Raw genomic sequence first — 18,650 nt, 5'->3', positions numbered from 1 at the left:
CCAAAATTGCCTCTAAACTTTTCTTTTCGGCGTCCTGGATTAGCTCCGCTGCACCGCAAAATTTGAAGAATCTTCCAAATTTACTTCCCCGCAGTTTTCTCCGCTCGCTCGAGTGAAGGAATGAAATCTGAATCACCTCCCAAGATAATCGGGACCTTCCGATTTTGCTTCCTGCCTCCGAAGGAATGTTCAGTCTCTTTTTTTTTCGAAAAGCCGGGCAGAGTAGAAATCAAATATTCCCTAATTTAACCTCCAACAAAAGAATTATTTACTTAATTAAGGCCTCCAGCAAAGAAATATTCTCACAAAAATTCGCTTTCCTATTTTCCTTTCCAATTTCACAGCAGCAGCAGCAAAAAGAAAAACCGGAAATTTCTCGAGCAAAGGTCCGATTTTCCTTCTCTAGCAGAGGATTTCGAAATTCCCAGAAAATCCGCAGTCCAATATTCCCTTTTTCCTCCTCTGGCTCTATTTAGGAAAATTCTCTCTGAACCTTACTTTCGCGAAAGCATTCCACTTCCCGCTCGTGAGCCGATCCACAGAGCCTCGCGCACGTCTCCGAACTCCTCACAGAAGACGCAATTCGCGAACACCGAAGCGAAGCCGCGAACTCTCCACTCTTCTGTCGCGCGATCGCGAAGCTTCTTCTGCGATGCGAGAACACCGAAGCGAAGCCGCGAACTCTGAAGCTCTGTGAACACAGTCTTTCCTGTCGCCAGATCAAGACCCTCGCGTCAAGCCCGGAAGCCGCCGAACTTTCTCCTCTGCGGTAATCGCCGAACTTCCCCTTCGCGAACTACCGCCCGAACCGAGATTCTTGCGCCGAGATAGCTCTTCTGCCCTAGCTGAAAAATCTTCGGCCAAAATCTTTACCGCAAAAAAAAAAAAATTTCTTCTGCACCCTCGAACCAGTCTCTGATACCACTTGTTGAGAAAATAAGGGCGAAGAAAAACTAAAATCGGCACAAATTCAAAAGAACACAGAGATTTAACGAGGTTCGGCAAAGATGCCTACATCCTCGGGAGCAGAGCGGCGACCTCCTTTTCAATATTCAGAAAAGAATACAGAATACAAAATTCAACTCTCTCAAAGACCTAGGATTACAAATAGGTCTATTTATAATCCTAGAGTAAGCCCTACAGTACAATATGTAATTCCCAAATTACCCATGTACCGTATAGCGGGGCGTTGACCCAACACCCCCAACCCACATAACGTAACTTCCCGATTTGGACAGATTCTTCCGCTTCGCTCCGCTCTGCTCCGCTTCGTTCCAGCGTCTGTCCCTATATGGTATATGAGCCATACCATAACAACTTTTAATGGTTATTAAGGATGGTCATCTATCTTCCCCACAAATTTTATGAACTCAGCTGCTACATTAATCTCATTAGCTAGAAATACCATTCATGTGAATTTAAATAGGCATCAACTATAAAAAATTCATATTTCTTCTCTCCTAAACTAGTGGGAACTACAGGTACGAATAAGCACATATGAAAAAATTTAATACTCCTGATGTGACAATCCAGTTTGCAGACTTAAAAGATGAGTAGATTTGTTTACCTAGTTCACAATCAATATAAATTTATTACTTAGAATAATCTTAGGTAGCTCGAATAAAAGTTCATAACTGAAAATTTTGAGAATGTGTACATGCCTGCGTTATAAAATCATCTAAGTAATGACCATGGATCATTATAAAAGGATTTAAATATTCAAACTATCATCAAGTAATTTGCTCAAATCTAATCGATAGATGTTATAAACCTGCAACAAGTGAAATTAACTCCTCCAGTCAACTTAATTAAACTTAGTGCTGCAGAAATTGAATCATCCATTTTATCACGTAGTTAGCTAAACTTAATAAGATTGTGCTTTAGTCCAGCAACCAAAAGCATCTTTCCAATGGTGTAGGATACAAAGAAAATGATAATGACTCATAATATTTCTATTGAGTTTATCTTCTAATGATACAAATCGTCAACCCTTGGTTGCATGAAATAAATAATATTTGATCTCATATCAAGTGTTTCAAACATCTGTTGACCATGTATCATCCATTTTCATTGTTCCTATGGTGAAGCATACATATACAATGGTTCAGCCTCTATTCAAGACAAATTATTTTGGTTCCCAAATGGAATTAGTATAATGTAATAAGTGTGCTCTCAACTAGTGTGTGTAAATCAAGAAAGCCAGGTAAAAAGGTAAATTGTCATCGATGCCCGACCTTTAAAGTTTCTAGCAAAGAATCATAAATTACATGTTGTGCAATTAGTATTTGTATGCAAATAATATTTTGGATGTGACATTTTATTATTCTTAGATGCATTTCTAAACACAAACAATAGAAAGTTTTTTTATCTAGCAAGACCTCAATTTTAGCTTTCAAACTATAGTTTTTTCTAAACAGTTTATCAGAAAATGAGGCTTTAGAATGCATGTATGTGCTTTCATGTCTAGCATGTTGTAAATTATTGTCAAGTTTTGAAAGTTGTACGGATAAGTTCGTCTCATCCTTTTTCAGTGCATTATGCTTCATTTTAAGATTAACTAGTACATCATTTATCTCAACATATATATAACATCATTTGTATATACATATATGTATATATATATATAGCTCATCATAAGTATCTTACCTCAGCCATTGGTTCATTCGTGGCCACAAGACACAAATTGACCTCCTCTTGATAAGATTGTTCAGTTGACTCATTTTCACTCCCTAAATTTATATTTTTGCTTTCAATCCATTCTTAGCTTTCTTAATCCCAATTGAAAACATATATTACACATTAATACACACTCCCAATTCTCTAGAATATGAATAATTATAATATAGAAAAATCCTCTAATTAGATTTGTTTTAATTAGTTGCCTAATATCAAGTTTCTTATTACCTAATATCAAGTTTCCTATTATACAAGATTCAGATTTATTACTTTTCATAACACTTCCCCTCAAGCTGGATCATAGATATTTATCATGCATAGCTTGTTACAAATATAAGTGACCCTCGCTCTATTAAGGGACTTTGTGAAGATATCACGTAGTTGCTCCTAGTCTTCACATGAGATGTAGAAATTAGATTTTGTTAAATCTTTTCACAAACAAATTGACAATATATCTCAATGTGTTTAGTTAGTTTATGAAAGGCAGGATTCAAGACAATATGAATTGCTGCTTGATTATCACACCACAGCTTTGTTGAAATTGTCATCTTAAAACCCATTTTGGTCGAGTTGGAAGACCCACATCAATTCACTTGAAGCTTGTGTCATCGTTCGATACTCAAATTCAGCACTGGATCGTGACACTACATTTTGTTTCTTACTCTTCCATAAGACCAAATTATCACTAAAAAAGACACATAATCTAGTAATGGACCTTCGATCAATCTTAAAACTTCCATAATCTACATTAAGGAAGCATTCAATATTTCTATGCCCATAATATTGATATAAAATACCTTGTCAAGGAGCTCCCTTGAGATAACATAGAATTTGTTCTAAACTGCCCAATGATATATTGTGAGGAAAGACAAACTGACATATAGTGCTAACTGAATACGCAATATCAAAACAAGTTACTGTAAAAAAATTTAATTTTTATATTAACTTATTATATCATTCAAGATTATTAAAAGGCTGGCTCTTCATTCTTGGTAAGTTGTTCATTGGGAGGCATCAAAGTACTTGGATGGGTTGACTCCTATTTTCCTAGTTTCTGCTAACAAATCCAACGCATATTTCTGTTGTGATAAAAGTTATATTCTTGTTTCTTAATAACTCAACCCCAAAATGTACTTCAAGTAACTAGGTTCTTTAGTACTAAACTGATTATGAATAAATGATTTCAATGATACGATTCACGGCACATCGCTTCCAGTAATAATATTACTATTAATATAAATCACCAATAGAATGATTCTCGAAGCAAATTTCTTATAGAATACAATGTGATCACTTCTACGTATTTGCATCCCAAACTCCTCTACTTTTTGGCTAAATTTTTCAAATCATGCTCGAGGGCTTTTATATAAGGACTTTCGAAAACGACATACTTTTCCAGGCTCCCCTTGAGCAACAAACCAAAGAGGTTCCTCCATATATACCTCTTCTAAAAGATCACCATGCAGAAAAGGATTCTTCACATCTAACTAGTGCAGAGGCCAATACTTCATTGCGACCAAAGATAGAAGTGAATCGAAGTCAACTTAGCTACTTGAAAAATGTGTCCAACTAGTCAATCCCATAAGTTTGAGCATAACCCTTGCAACGAACCGAGCTTATAAACGAGCTACGGATACATCACAATGAAACTTAACTACAAAGACTAACTTACAACTAACAACCTTCTTGCTAAAAGGTAGTTTAGTTCCTAAGATTCATTTTTAGCTAAGGCATTTATCTTATCAAGCATTGTTGCGCACCACCTAGAATAGGCCAAGGCTTGTTGAATAGATCTTGGAATCTAAACAGAGTCAAAAGAAGTAACAAACAAACAAAAAGTTGAAGATAACTGAATATAATTAACACAAGAGGAAATGGTATATGTGCATTAATGTTTATATCTTCAAAGAGTAACAAGTAAATCAAGGTCACTGGGAGGTAGAGCTAGAGCATGATCAGGGGAACGTGGTCTTCTTAAGTAAACATCTGTGATAGGTGGTCTAGGCTAAGACATTGAAGGTAGAGCTAGAGCATGACCTAAACTTATAATGTGATAAATTAACAACTCATAAGAATTTTGTTAATATTTAGACACTGATGAGTTACAAAAGAATAAAGTTTGTTCAAGAAATGTGACATCACCGAAATCATATATTTGTTCAAGAGAGAAAAAACATTGATATACTTTCTGCAGACGAGAATGTCCTAGAAAGACAAAACTTAACGACTTAAAATCCAGTTTAGAAATTTGTGGATGAGTATCACGAAGAAATTAAGTATACTCAAATATGTGTAGTTCAATAGAAAAGAAAGATTTAGTTGGAAGCAAAACTTGGTAGGGTCTTTGATTCTGAAGAACAGTAAAAGGTATCCGATTGATCAAAAAACATGCAATAGAGCATGCATCAACCCAAAAATATTAAGGCACATTCGTTTGAAATAAATAGTCTCTAGCGGTCTCAAGAAAATGTCAAATTTTTTCTTTCATCTACTCCATTTTGGGATGGAATATTAATACAAGTTGACTGGTGAAGTATCTCATTTTAAGTGATACATGTTCGAAGGGTGCAAAAAATATTATTTAGCATTTTCAATTCTCAGAATTTTAACCGAAACAGTGAATTGAATTTTAATTACTACACAAAAAATTGATAATATGACATTAACTCATTACATTATTTCATAATGTACAGCGAAGTTATAAAAGATATCATAAAAAATGACAAAAAAAAATTGAAATCTATAAGATAAAATAGGATAAGGTCCTAAAACATTAGAATGAATCAACTCAAGGCGACAACTTACTCTTTTATTAATTATCGTAACAGAATAAAGCTGATGGTGTTCAGCAAATTACCAAGATTTAGACTCTAAAGATGATAATTGTTGAAACTGATGGTCCAACTCTTTTAGCATTGATAGCGATGGAGGTCATAATTGACAATGGATCTCAAAAAGAGATAAGGTGCTAAAATAGGCTACGGTCGAGGTACCTCCTTATCCACAACGTATACCCCCCTAATTGTCGTCCTTTACTAATAATCTTCTTAATCATAAGATCCTAAAATAGACAATAATAGGAAAAAAATGAGATAAAATAATAAAGAGCAAGAGTAATTTTGCTAATAGAAATAGGATTAAAAGATAATTTAAATAAACTGAGAACAAAAGTTAGAGGCAATATGAGGGTAATATTGATGTGTGTTAGAACCAAGAACATTGCAAGTGGATCCATTTGCTAGAGATGGAATAAGGATGGTTATGAAAAATAGAAAAGGGTTTTGAATTAAATGTCATGTAATATATAATACCATAATCAATGACCTATTGTGTGAAAGAAAAGAAAAAAATATGTCATTAAAACCCGACTCAGAAAGAGCAATGAAAGAAGAAAAATTTTTTATGCTTTCTAAATTTTATGAACTTAACATATTCATCTACAAAAATCAAAAGTCTTGACTTTGAGAGGATATATTAATAGTGACCATGTGAACTGACTATGATTTAGAACCATTCTGATTCTTTTCAAGCAACTTCTAACACATTTTCTTCGTATAACCAGGTTTGTGACAGTAATAACATACTACCTTTTAACCTTGATTTTCAGAATTCGGAGTTCCACTAATGTAATTGTCTTGAGACCGAGGTTTATCGTTGTCTGCATGCTTCAAACTAGCAAAAGCACTAGTTCATTGTACAAATGGGGACTGAGAACTCAAAACCATACACAATACTCTAGTATAGGGTTCCCTCAGAGTAATACTTTCAGTATCAGATAAGATCAGTGATTTGACACCTTCATATTGAGGTTTAAGACAAACTAGAAAAGTTATAATATAGCCATTGAGCCTTCTGAATCCAAACATCAGTATTGAAGGGGAATAAGGCATTAAATAATTGATCATAATGTTTGACTTGATAGTACTCTTTGCATGCATCAAAGATTAGAGAAATATTCTCTCCCATAAATCATAAATGCAAATTCTTCCATCGCATCTTTAACACATCACAATGAGTGATATGACCAGATTTATCTGGTTCGATAGAATTACGTATCTGTATCAGAAACTGGGCATCAACCCTCACCACTCATAATGTTTTGAATCTGTCCCAGTTGAGGGATTACCAATGAGGTGACTCTCTTGAGAGATACTTGTTAGGTAGAGTCTCACAGTTTTATTTTGTCATTTAACTTTTTATCTTCATTCTTAGCTGCTTATGAGATCAAATTTTTCGCAAGATATTTTTGTTCACCAACCATAAGTGATGTCATCTAGTGATCAAGGAAGAGCTGAAGTACCGGTCAAAACACCAGAAGAAAAAAAAATTGACAAAGAACAACTCAACATCCACAGAGAGAGACAAAAAGATAAATTAATTTGGCTAAGCCAAAGAAGCCGAATGTAGAAGCCAACGAATCAATCTAAGCAAATGACATAGATTGAAGCAAACAGAGCGGCCAAAGTAGATTAGGGCTTCATCAATGCCCTAATCTTGTCAATGCGGATGCAGACACAGATGATGTAGAATGATGCAGATGACGAAGTGGATGCAAAAAATGAGGAGCGATGTAGATGACACTGTCAGCACATAGCGATGGGCATGGCAAAGCGGATGAAGACACTGATGATGTCGCTGGGTGATGACACAAATGTAGATGACACCGTTGATGAAAACGAATGCAGAAGACACTGGATGAAGACAAAAATAATGTTGTTAGGTGATGATGTGAAATCAAGTCTATCGATCTTGACAATCCAAGCTTCTTCGACAAACAACAAACGACAAACTCGAAGAAGGGAATTATTTAGTGTGTCTCGGATACCATGTAGTGGAAAACTCTTTTTTCTTATTCCCAATTAAAAATATATTACATATTATACACACCCTCAATTCTCTAGATTAGGAATACCCATAATATAGAAAAGAGATCCTCTAATTAGGTTATCTGATATCAAGTTCCCTAACATTCAAGCTTCCTAATAAATTTTCAAATTTATTACTTTCCCTAACAATAAGACTATTCAACTAACTCATTATCATCACCTGAATTTATGTTTTCACTTTCAATTCATTCTTGGCTTCCTTAGCCAATTGCTTTAATTTACTCTTATGCTCATGCAGAGGGTATTTTAACTTGAAATATGTAGGTTTGTCAAGTTTGAAACATGTCAGGGCTTCTTTCTTGTCACTTGCAATACAAATTTTAAGTAAATTTTTTAAATTTATGCCAACCTTTTATATTTGTTTTTGTAGGAGCCTTTTTTTTTTAATTTTCTTCTCAGCTGACAAATTTATAATGTCAGTCATTCTCCTTAGACTGTGTGCATATCTCAACTAGTGACATAAGAGCTACAACATTTCCTTTTATTATCATTATATTACATATTTATACACACCCTCAATTCTCTAGATTAGGAATATCCCTAATATAGAAAAGAGATCCTCTAATTACATCTCTAATTAGGTTATCTGATATCAAGTTCCCTAACATTCAAGCTTCCTAATAAATTTTCAAATTTATTACTTTCCCTAACAATAAGACTATTCAACTAACTCATTATCATCACCTGAATTTATGTTTTCACTTTCAATTCATTCCTGGCTTCCTTAGCCAATTGCTTTAATTTACTCTTATGCTTATGCAGAGGGTATTTTAACTTGAAATATGTAGGTTTGTCCAGTTTGAAACATGTCATGGCTTCTTTCTTGTCACTTGCAATACAAATTTGAAGTATTTTTTTATATTTGTTTTTATAGGAGCCTTTTTTTTTTTTAATTTTCTTCTCAGCTAACAAATTTATAATGTCATGTCATTCTCCTTAGACTGTGTGCATATCTCAACTAACGACTTGAGAGCTACAACATTTCCTTTTATTATCATTACAATTATCTACTTTTCTCTGAAGATGATAAGAATTCTATTCATGATCTATTCATGAGTTATTAGAAAACTATACAAGTGATTAATGTATAAGAATTTAAATTTCATGTTTCATAAATAGTAAATACCTTCGAGTCTCACTCTTCCGATAAGGACTATAGAATCTTATTTATCTGCTTTGCGTCAAAGTATTATGTATCAAGGGCATGCAATCCATTTACAACCTTAATGAATCACCCAAAAATCTCTATGGTGCTCTCACAAGATTTCATTTTGAATATTTCTTACTCCTCATCAAAATGCTAACATCAGATTTCTTCATGTGAATAACTTATCCATAACTATTTACATATCCTCGGATTATAGAAATTCATATTATATTATAATGTACAATATAAAGTACTAACTCCCGTGCCATTTAGGTATCCTACAAACTTTTGCTTAAAATAAGTCCAATCCTCAATCAACTTAGAAATTTCTTTACCATTGTAGGACTTTTATAACCTTGTAGTATAAAATGTCAAATCCTCACATTGCATACATGTAAAATCATCATCATTTTATTTTTTTCATAATTGAAAAGAATTTTCATCAAATAATGGTGGACATTCTGTGAAATGTCCCTCAATTAATTTTCTAGCTACTATCTAAAGGCATTTTGTTGTCAACTAAGTGTTTAAACCTCATGGAACACTATAGGGATGTGAAGCAAGTAATTATTGAGCCCTCGCTCTGATAACAATTTAAGGTTTTTAAAAATCCAATAACTGAAAATAAATTGGGCTATAAAACATGTGAAATTTTAAAAAATAAATAAATAAAACCAATTTTATTATTTTGATTAGAAAATAAAACTAGATAAAAAATGAAATGCAAAATTAACTACAAGCGTTATGATAAAACATAGTTTATAAAACACGCTACAAATATGAGATAAACTCAATCATAAACCACAAGTAAAACATGCAATAGTAAAATGACATGCATTAACATAATTTTTACGTGATTTGATTGGAGCCTATATCCAACTATGTATTGAATAAACTTGAGATTTTTTGCAAAACCAACACTTAAAACAATAATCACTCCATGATAAATGGAGAAGCCCTTTAAAATATAACTCTATCTCAGGACCACTTCCTGTACATTAAGACCACATCACAATATTCCTTCTTCATGGCAAGGAAAACATTTATCCATGTTCTTCAACAAAACACCATGCATAACCATCAAACAACAATCAAAATAAAAATCCAACCATGAAAAATGGATTCTACACATATTTTGCCAAGTGTGAAGAAACTATGAAGCTTGACATAATTTTAAAACATCAATATAATCATCAAGTGCAAGCAATTAATTTTCTCCCTAACAAGTCTATCTTTATTGTTAAGAAAACTTTTTCACTTGAATGCTCTTGGTGGCTGCAAGAAAGAAAAAGACAAAATTAGGCTTTCACTAAGAATATCATAATAGGGTTTATTCTCTCAAAATCATAAAAAATACATGTATATGTCGGGGTATAAGGCTTAACCTAAAATCAAATAACATAATAGAATAACAAAATTAAACTTATACTATATTTTTCGATCAACTATTACCTTCAAAGCTCCATACTTTCCAACAAAAATTTATATTCAAATGATTAGTAGCTAACATAATAGAAATCAAACTTCATAGAAACCCGTATAGTATAACGGAGCAAAATCATTGCTAAGGCCATGACATTTAAAAAGGACCACAAGTTTCTATTTTTTTGTAAAGCAGCGTAAAGTTTTACAGACCCTCAATCTTGCAGATGGTTACAAAAGTTTGTGAAGGTCCGCAATCTGATTTTTTTAAAATAGTTATTATATAAAATTAACCCATACGTCATTCTACTAATTTATTTATACAATAACTTATTGGATATTATAAAAATTAATGATTATTTTATAACATTTTTAGCAAATTTAAAAGTGAATGTTTTTAAATGTTATTTTCTAAGTCTTCTTATATATCTTGCTTTCTTGGGCATTGGATTCATCATATTTTGATATGTATTGCTTTTATACATGAAAACATACATATTAATCTATATCTCTAATCTCCAAGTATTCATGTGCATAATCTTGATAACAACAAGTTTACCCACATCCAATTATCCCTTAGTGTAATTTGTAAGAATTCAAATCAATCCACGAGCTTCATGACGTCAATGCTGAGTTCCCAAAAAAAAAAAAGTGCAAAGGAACCATAATTGGAACTTTGAAGAATCACCTTGCATGGTCATTTTTGCATCTTATTTCTTGATATCATTTTGCATAACTCTTAATTGAATCCCATAAAAAATTTTATCTTGGATTCTTGAATCTTGCATAAAACTCAGTCTTCAAAATATCTTAAGAATGACAATATCATATCAATTCCATAAGCTTTTACAATAACATTCTTGGATCAAGTGATACTAGGATAAATGTGTATAAAATTAGCTTTGCATCACCTGAGTGTAGACAGTTATGTAGTTGTGGAATGGACCTTGATTGTGTTCTCCATTAGTCAAGTAGAACAAGTTTGATTCTCATTAAGTCAAGCAATTATAAGACCAAATCATCTAGATCATGATTCCTGTCATGAATAGAACCTAATTGACTACCCTAAACCTACTCCAATTTTGGTTGAATTGATTCAAACATGGATTAGACCTAGTGCCTTGCTTCCACAAGTACAACTTGGATTTCAACTTGAAAAGGGAGGCCTCATATGCAGCCAAAAGTGTTCACCAAACATTAATGGAATCTATATGTTAGCAAGAAAAATTCCATCCACATGACAACTATCTTATGGTCTGAGGAAAGCAGATAACAAAGAGGCATAAATAACATTAGGCCTCCTGCATGGTCGTGGTATCTTTACAAACAACATTTTGCCAAGCATACAAGCGAGAACAATAGAAAAAAACAAGTTGACAATTAGATCACTATGCAATTCAATATCAATAGTTTATATAAGAGTTAACAAAACACAGAAGTGGACAAAAATAAACGACACCTATTGGTTTCAGAGAATTGAAGGTCAACAAACACCGAGTTTGGGATACTTAGAAACATTATTGCATCGTTCAATTAGATAAATTCTGTGACATAAGCTTATCCGTGAAGGGGACATAAGCTTATCCGACTAGCAGTAGAATGCACTAACAATTTATTTACATAAATACGTAAATGAAGTAGGGAAAAAACCTCCAACGGAATTCTCGCTTAGCAAGGAGCAGAACACGGTTAAGGCGATTCCTCTGGAAAACAATCTCCTCTTCAAAATTCCAGTTTTGCTTCCTTCTAAAGCAAGACATTCAAGCTCACAAAAATAATTAAAAAAAAAGGAAATTGAGAAAGCAAAACTGAAAAGATGAATCGATTCGGGTGTTGAAAGATGACCATGGAAATAAAACAGCGTAGACCGACGACAACACCGCCTCTGGCAGAAGGGGCTCGTTCTGATGCAAAAAGAGGGGGCAAGAGATAAAGACATTGAAAATTTAGATAACTACAATCCTTTAATCCCTACAACAGCCGATATCGGGGGGCTGGCGACCATAAATTTTGAGCTCTGTAGCTGGTTTCCCACTTGCATGGCGTGCAAGTGGCGCTGGCGGATGCGGTCCTTAGCCAAACGTGGCTCAAAGTTACCCAACGGCGTTGCTTTCCCTCTTAACGAAAATTGAATAGATATTGGGGCATTTACATACATGCTACACAAGGCCTACTTCTTTACATGCGCGGCATTTACATACATGCTACACAAGGCCTACTTCTTTACATGTGCGAATATATATTTAGGGTTTAGCGGTTTAGGGTTTAGCGGTTAGGGTTTAGGGCTATAACACCTAAATTTTATATTTTATATTTATACCACCTAAATTGTTAATATAAGATAAAAAATAATATTATATTTGATACATCTCTATGCAAATGCTCATCATGTGACATGAATTTCGAGGTATGACACAGATCTCAATACAGCTTTTTGAGCAGGAAATATTCAAACATCGATAAAAATTCATCCAGAATTCTGTCAAACTAACTGGCTCGACAAGAATAACCTAATGTTACCAAAATTTGTCCAATTAGAATCAAATCATTAAATCACTCTTGAAAGTTTCTCAAACATATGTAAAAGGTTAAACGAATGTTGAATCTAGCAAACAAATTGTTGAATCGAGTATCTCGACAAGACAAAACCAAGGAGCACAACATTGCTCAATTTTGGGGTCATTAAGGTACTATAATGTCGATTAAATTTTGTATGATCGAAGAAAGCTCTTTTGACCGTCTGATCAAAATGGTTCATATTTCTGCATTAATTGCCCACAGAATACTATAAATAGAGTCTTACCCCTCCATGAGAGAGAACATAAAGCTTTGAGAAAGAGATGACGTCCAACACTACCCCTGTCATCGCCGATCGACGTTGACCACTGCCGACGGTCTTCGACCACCGTCGACATCCTCCAACTGCTGTCGATCACCGCCAACCTCCGTCGATCGTCGTCGACAGCCACAAACAATCGTAGAGCACTGTTGTCGTCGTCAATCACCAGCGACCGTTGTCGACCGCTGACCACTTTATATCACCACCAATCATCATCGATCACCACCGACCGGAAGCCGTCAGTCGACGTTGTAATTTAGAAAACTTAATAATCTTTTCCTGTATGTGGGATAAGGGGTCTTTAAAATCATCACCTGTAGTGAATTTTTACATCTGGGTTAGGCTCGTAATTTTTTTTCTTTACGGGTTTTCCATGTAAAAACTTTTGATATCATTATTGATTGTCTTCTTTTACCTAATTGTGTGTTGAATTCTCGTGCAACGCTAAAATGATAATTCATTACTCTATTGCCGTAATTTTTTAGCACACATCAATATTAAATTTTAAAACATGATCCGTCTTTTTATGCATTGATAAGTTAGGTATATGGTTAAAAATTGAAATTTAGGCGCTCGATATAAGAAAATACTAAAGAATTGAGTGAAAAGTATGTAGATCTTTCTAAATAACACCTATACTTCATTAATAAATTCATCACCCGACATGAATCTTAAGGTATGGCACGGATCTCAGAGCTATTTTTGAGCACTGTTCAAACATTGATTAAAATTCTTCCGGAACTTCAATTTCAGCAAATTTATAGTAGAACTCAATGTTACCAAAATTGATCTAATCCTAGTCAAATCAAGTCCAGATCAAACATTAAACCACTTTTGAAACTTTCAGGGCATATTTGGACTTTCAAACGAATCTCGAATCAAACAATCTTATAGTCAATTTGAATTTCTCAACAAAATGAATTAACCAAGTCAATAATTTCTCAATTCTAACATCATTAAAACACTCAGATGTCCATCAAATGACGTTCGATCAATTGGATCTCTCCGGGCCTCTAATCAAGAGTGGTCTGGATTCCTTCCATATTTCCAATCTAAACATTATAAATAAAGCTCTACCCAAATCTTGAGTGGGGACCTAGAGCTTGAAGACTAAAGAGGATTGAGGTGTGAAGAAGGAGCTGAAGTCCAACATCACTTATGTACCGACAATTTGGCAAATTCCTCCCAGTCCAATTGCAAACCTCCGCCAACCACCGACGACCACCACTCATTGGCCACCACTAATCACCATCTGTCGTTGCCCACTCCTTGTGAAAAAGCATCATATAGAGCAACATACGAAGCAACAAATCATCTCGGATGTCATGTCAACCCCAAAGACATGCATTGTAACGCTTCACCATCTATGGTACAAGAGGTTGAACATGTAATCACCAACTCATAATGTATTATTTCAACCTGGTTAGTCCCCATGAGTTTTTCTTCTTTTCATGGTTTTTTACATAAAATTTGAGGTGTTTTCTCCCACTTCTTTTTAACTATCAGAGTATGTGTTTGGTTTCCGTGCAATACTAAGATGTTAAATTTAAGACTTAGCCACTATGGACTTTCCGGTACACATCCTTTTGGCACTATCTACAAAAAGTGAAGTCTTGTTTGACACTATCTTCAAGTTTGAGATGTCGAACCTCTACTTCGTCTCCCAATTTACATCACCCAACTGGTGAATGAACCTCTTTTACATATCTTGAATATCATTTCTAAACTATTCTTCAATTTGAGGAAACCTTTGTAGTCTTAAAATTTTGTTCATGTCAACATCCCGGACACGATTGTAGTGGGGTACTCTTCTTACATCATTTTTTGACACAAATTCTATGAAAACTTCTTTCAGGATGAGGGAAGCCTTCACTATAGTCTCCAAAGGTCAGTCATGTTAATGCCTCTTGCATAACTATAGCAGGGCAGTCATCCCACATTTTATTCATACCTCAATTTTATGAGAACCACTTCCAGACTGAGGGGCAACCTTCACCGTAAAGAGCACTTTCTCTATAGCCACCCCCTTAATCATACTAGAGTTCTTTCTCAACTGATCAAGAAGTTTATCTCTTTGAGGTTTGATGCATAGGCTACTTTACATGCTCGTATGAAACATATCTTTGTGAGGGAACAACAGAATTCAAATACAACAGCTAGCAAACTTCCAAACATCATTTATGAGTATGGTTGTAACCATATTTTCAAGAAAATGTATGATCCATAGTAATTTATGCCTCAGTCTCGAGAAAAACAGAGTATCTATGACACTTTAGTCTAGGCTTAATCGATCCCGGAGGGAATCTATTTGACCTCTTCCATCACAAGCCACGATCATTAAGCCAAAACTTTGACTAATAGCCTCAAATTAGTCAAATATTCTTGGTGGATTTCCTTCGACCTCTCACATAACATATTACGTTTGTCAAGAAGAAGCTTCAAGTAAAACATAGAGACAGACACACTACCAATTGATGATTACATCAGCCTGACACATACAACAAAGCATCAATAAGGATGCAAGAAACAGTTGAAATAAAGACTTCATTCCACTTTTTCTTCCCCCCTTATCATCAGGATACACTCTAGTGAGCTACCCTCAAGCCAAAAGTGAGATCGCTTGGGCTTCTAGATTAAAGACAACTTCTTAAAGATCAAATCCTTCTATTATTCTCTTTATTGGTCAACATCCTCACTTGAAAAGCCTGCAATATTTTTGTGCTCTGTTCATCAGTTCTCAATGTTTTCGGAAGAGAAAAACTATTATGGAGGATAAGGCATCCTAAAATTTTGCTAACTTGTATCCAAAGACCATATATCTATTGCATGGGAGTTATTTACCTTCTTGTACTCACCAAGAATGTGGCTAATCTTTAAAAACTTGGTCTTGAATACCCTCAAGAAAAGGGTCAACTCTTCTTCAAATAGTGTCGGCATCGCCTCCTCAAAATTGTATCAGTTCTTCTAATTTTCGGCAAGGCGAGATTCCCAAGATGTCGGCATATCAGAAACACAAAAGTAAATCATGTTGATTGTCCACTAGTAGGCCAATGCGACTTTTTTTTTCTGAGAAATCACATTGATTTTCCGCTAGATAGCTAAGGGGAGTCCTCCTCCATTCTCTTCTTGGTCTATTTACAGACTCAAAATAATTCAAAATGTGCCTAAAAGAGAGCATAATCCATGTGTCCCTACATCAGCATACATCGGCCATCCAATTTTGCACAATCTGATGATTGGATCCTCGCAATACATGTACAAAAAGAGTTTTTTTTTTTTGCCATAAGTTAAAAAAACAACTTTCCACCATAAATAAAAAAAAACAAACTTTTTTTGTCATAAAAAATGCATATCACTATAAATACATAGGAATTATTTGCTATCGCATCAAACTACCGCCTGAAATTAACTACAAATATATTATTATAAATCATTAAAAATGATATTCCCAATGATAAGTTAAATTTAATACCCAAATTAATAAATAAATTATCAGATTTATGTGAATAAAAAATTATAAATATTGCATCAGCTGCTGGTATACGTGACATAAACAAAAGTCTTTTAGTTTATACATTTATTTTTTATAATTATGTATGGATTTGTTGTTTTAATATATGTTTATATCCACAAAGTATAAATATGTGATTTATTTTAGAAGTTGTCATACATTTATTTATACATAAACAATAAATAAATGTTTATATTTTTTATATAAATGTGTGTTTGAGTGTGTGTGTGTGTGTGTGTGTGTGTGTGTGTGTGTGTGTGTGTGTGTGTGAATAAACATATCAAGAAAAATAAAGTGCTCCAAATTTCGGTATTTACAGACGGTAAAAGTTGGTCTCACCAAAAAATAGGAGAACAATTGATACGTCATCAAAAAAACCATCATTCAACATAAATCACGAAGCATGACACAGATCTCAAGGCAATCTTTTGAGCAAGATATGTTCAAACATTGATTAACTCCAATTTCAATGATTTTTTTGTCAAACTAACCAGCTCAATGAGATGGACCCAACAACACCAAAATTGATACAATCTAAGTCAAATCAAACACACATCAAGCCATTAAACCATATTTGGAAGCATTTAGAGCATATTTATAAGGTTAAATGGATCCCAAATCTAGCAAACCTATAATCAAATTGAGCATCTAAATAATATGAATCCAACAAGCCCAATATTACTTAATTATGACATCATTAAGACACTCAGATGTCCATCAAATGTCATCTGATCCAGATGTCGTTCGATCAAGAGTGGTACAGATTTATTCTTATTTACAATCTAGACTCAATAAATAAACCCCTACACACCTCATGAGGGGATACCTAGAGCTTAAAGCCTAAAGAAGAGTGAAACTTGGAGAAAGAGTTGAAGTTCAACATCACTTTTGCATTGATGAGCTAATGAACACCTTCTGCTCTTTTGCCTGCCGACTGCAACCAATCATCGATGACCACCACTCACTGGACTCCAACATCACCATCATCAGTTGCCCACTCCTTGTGACAAAGCATTGCTCCACTTACAAATCAACTCATCATCCTAGGCATCGTGTCGACCTTGAAGTTGGTGCTTTGAAGCCCTAATTATTGCTCCTCCTTACGATCACTCTCTACTGCCTGGCCACAAGTCTTTTTGTGCACCAACATGGTAACTTGAGTGGCTATGAAACCCTTTTCCACATATAAGATAAGGGATTGTACCTGTAATCACCAACTCATAGTGGATTATTTATGTTGGGCTAGGTTTTGTGGTTTTTTTCCCTTTTCAAGGTTTTTTGAAGTAAAAATTGAGGTGTCTCATCATGCATATTTTTCTTTAACTACTTGAATGTGTGTTGGGTTTTCTTGCAATGCTAAGACACTAAATTAATGACTCTACTACTTTGGATCTTCCAACAAGCATCAAGTATAAATAGTTTGCTAGATTATTTAGCTTTAACTATGATCATAAAAATAATCTTTCTAAAATATAAAATAGATATTTATAATAAACTTGTACAAAAACCTTTTTTTTATTTTTAAAATATATTTTAGAATCATGCAAATTTGAAAATATGACTTTATATGCCTCTTATTAGTTGTAACTAGCCAAATATGTTTGATATATATTTTGTAACGAAATACACCCAAATGTTTAGTTTGAGGCCCCTTATTTAACAACAAGCTACTTATTCAAAGTTTGCTGCGAATGGGATCAGTCTTAATTTATTCATATTAAAGTTTAATTTAAACCATATTCATATATTATCAAATAAAATTTATTATCAATTCAATATGATGCAAACATAATTTAAATATTTGTTGACCTCACTTTTAGTTGAGGTTTAGTTTTCCCTCTTTAGTAGCCTAAGGTCTAGCCATAGAATTTTCTTGTTGACTATTCCTAGAAAACTAGAAAAGGAACCCTCATCTAATCTCTTCCTTGTTCAACTTGAAGTGCCACATATTGGTCCTAAACTCTAGCACTTAGTAGGTGGGGCCGCTATAGAGGAAGCTCAAGGGGAGTCCCATAGGACTGTTTGGCCTTAAGGTTGACCCTAGGTGTTGATCTGGAGCTAGTTCACTCGAGCTAGTTCACTCACTTGCACTTTCACTCACAACCCTAAAACCCAGATTTGTTGACTTTGATCCCTTGATCTTTTGGAAAACTCATGTAATCTTTTGGA

At 34.1% G+C, this 18,650-nt stretch overlaps 1 protein-coding gene across 1 annotated transcript in view; it reads right to left on the bottom strand.

Annotated features, from left to right (window-relative positions):
- Window positions 1-12,323, bottom strand: part of LOC110038633 (pheophytinase, chloroplastic) — a 38,830-nt gene extending 26,507 nt beyond the window's left edge. Inside the window, exons 1-2 of the mRNA XM_020743522.1 lie at window positions 11,977-12,323; window positions 11,782-11,877 (exon numbers count right to left, since the gene is read on the bottom strand). Of these exons, the coding sequence (XP_020599181.1) occupies window positions 11,782-11,877; window positions 11,977-12,070 (190 nt within the window). The 5' untranslated portion in view covers window positions 12,071-12,323. The remainder of the gene's footprint in view (window positions 1-11,781; window positions 11,878-11,976) is intronic.
- Between the last annotated feature and the right edge of the window lie 6,327 nt (window positions 12,324-18,650).

Source organism: Phalaenopsis equestris, unplaced genomic scaffold (genome assembly GCF_001263595.1).
Source record: "Phalaenopsis equestris unplaced genomic scaffold, ASM126359v1 Scaffold233353, whole genome shotgun sequence".
NCBI lineage: Eukaryota > Viridiplantae > Streptophyta > Magnoliopsida > Asparagales > Orchidaceae > Phalaenopsis > Phalaenopsis equestris.
The sequence above is the reverse complement of the archived record's forward strand: the minus strand, read 5'-3'. Positions and strand labels throughout refer to the sequence as shown.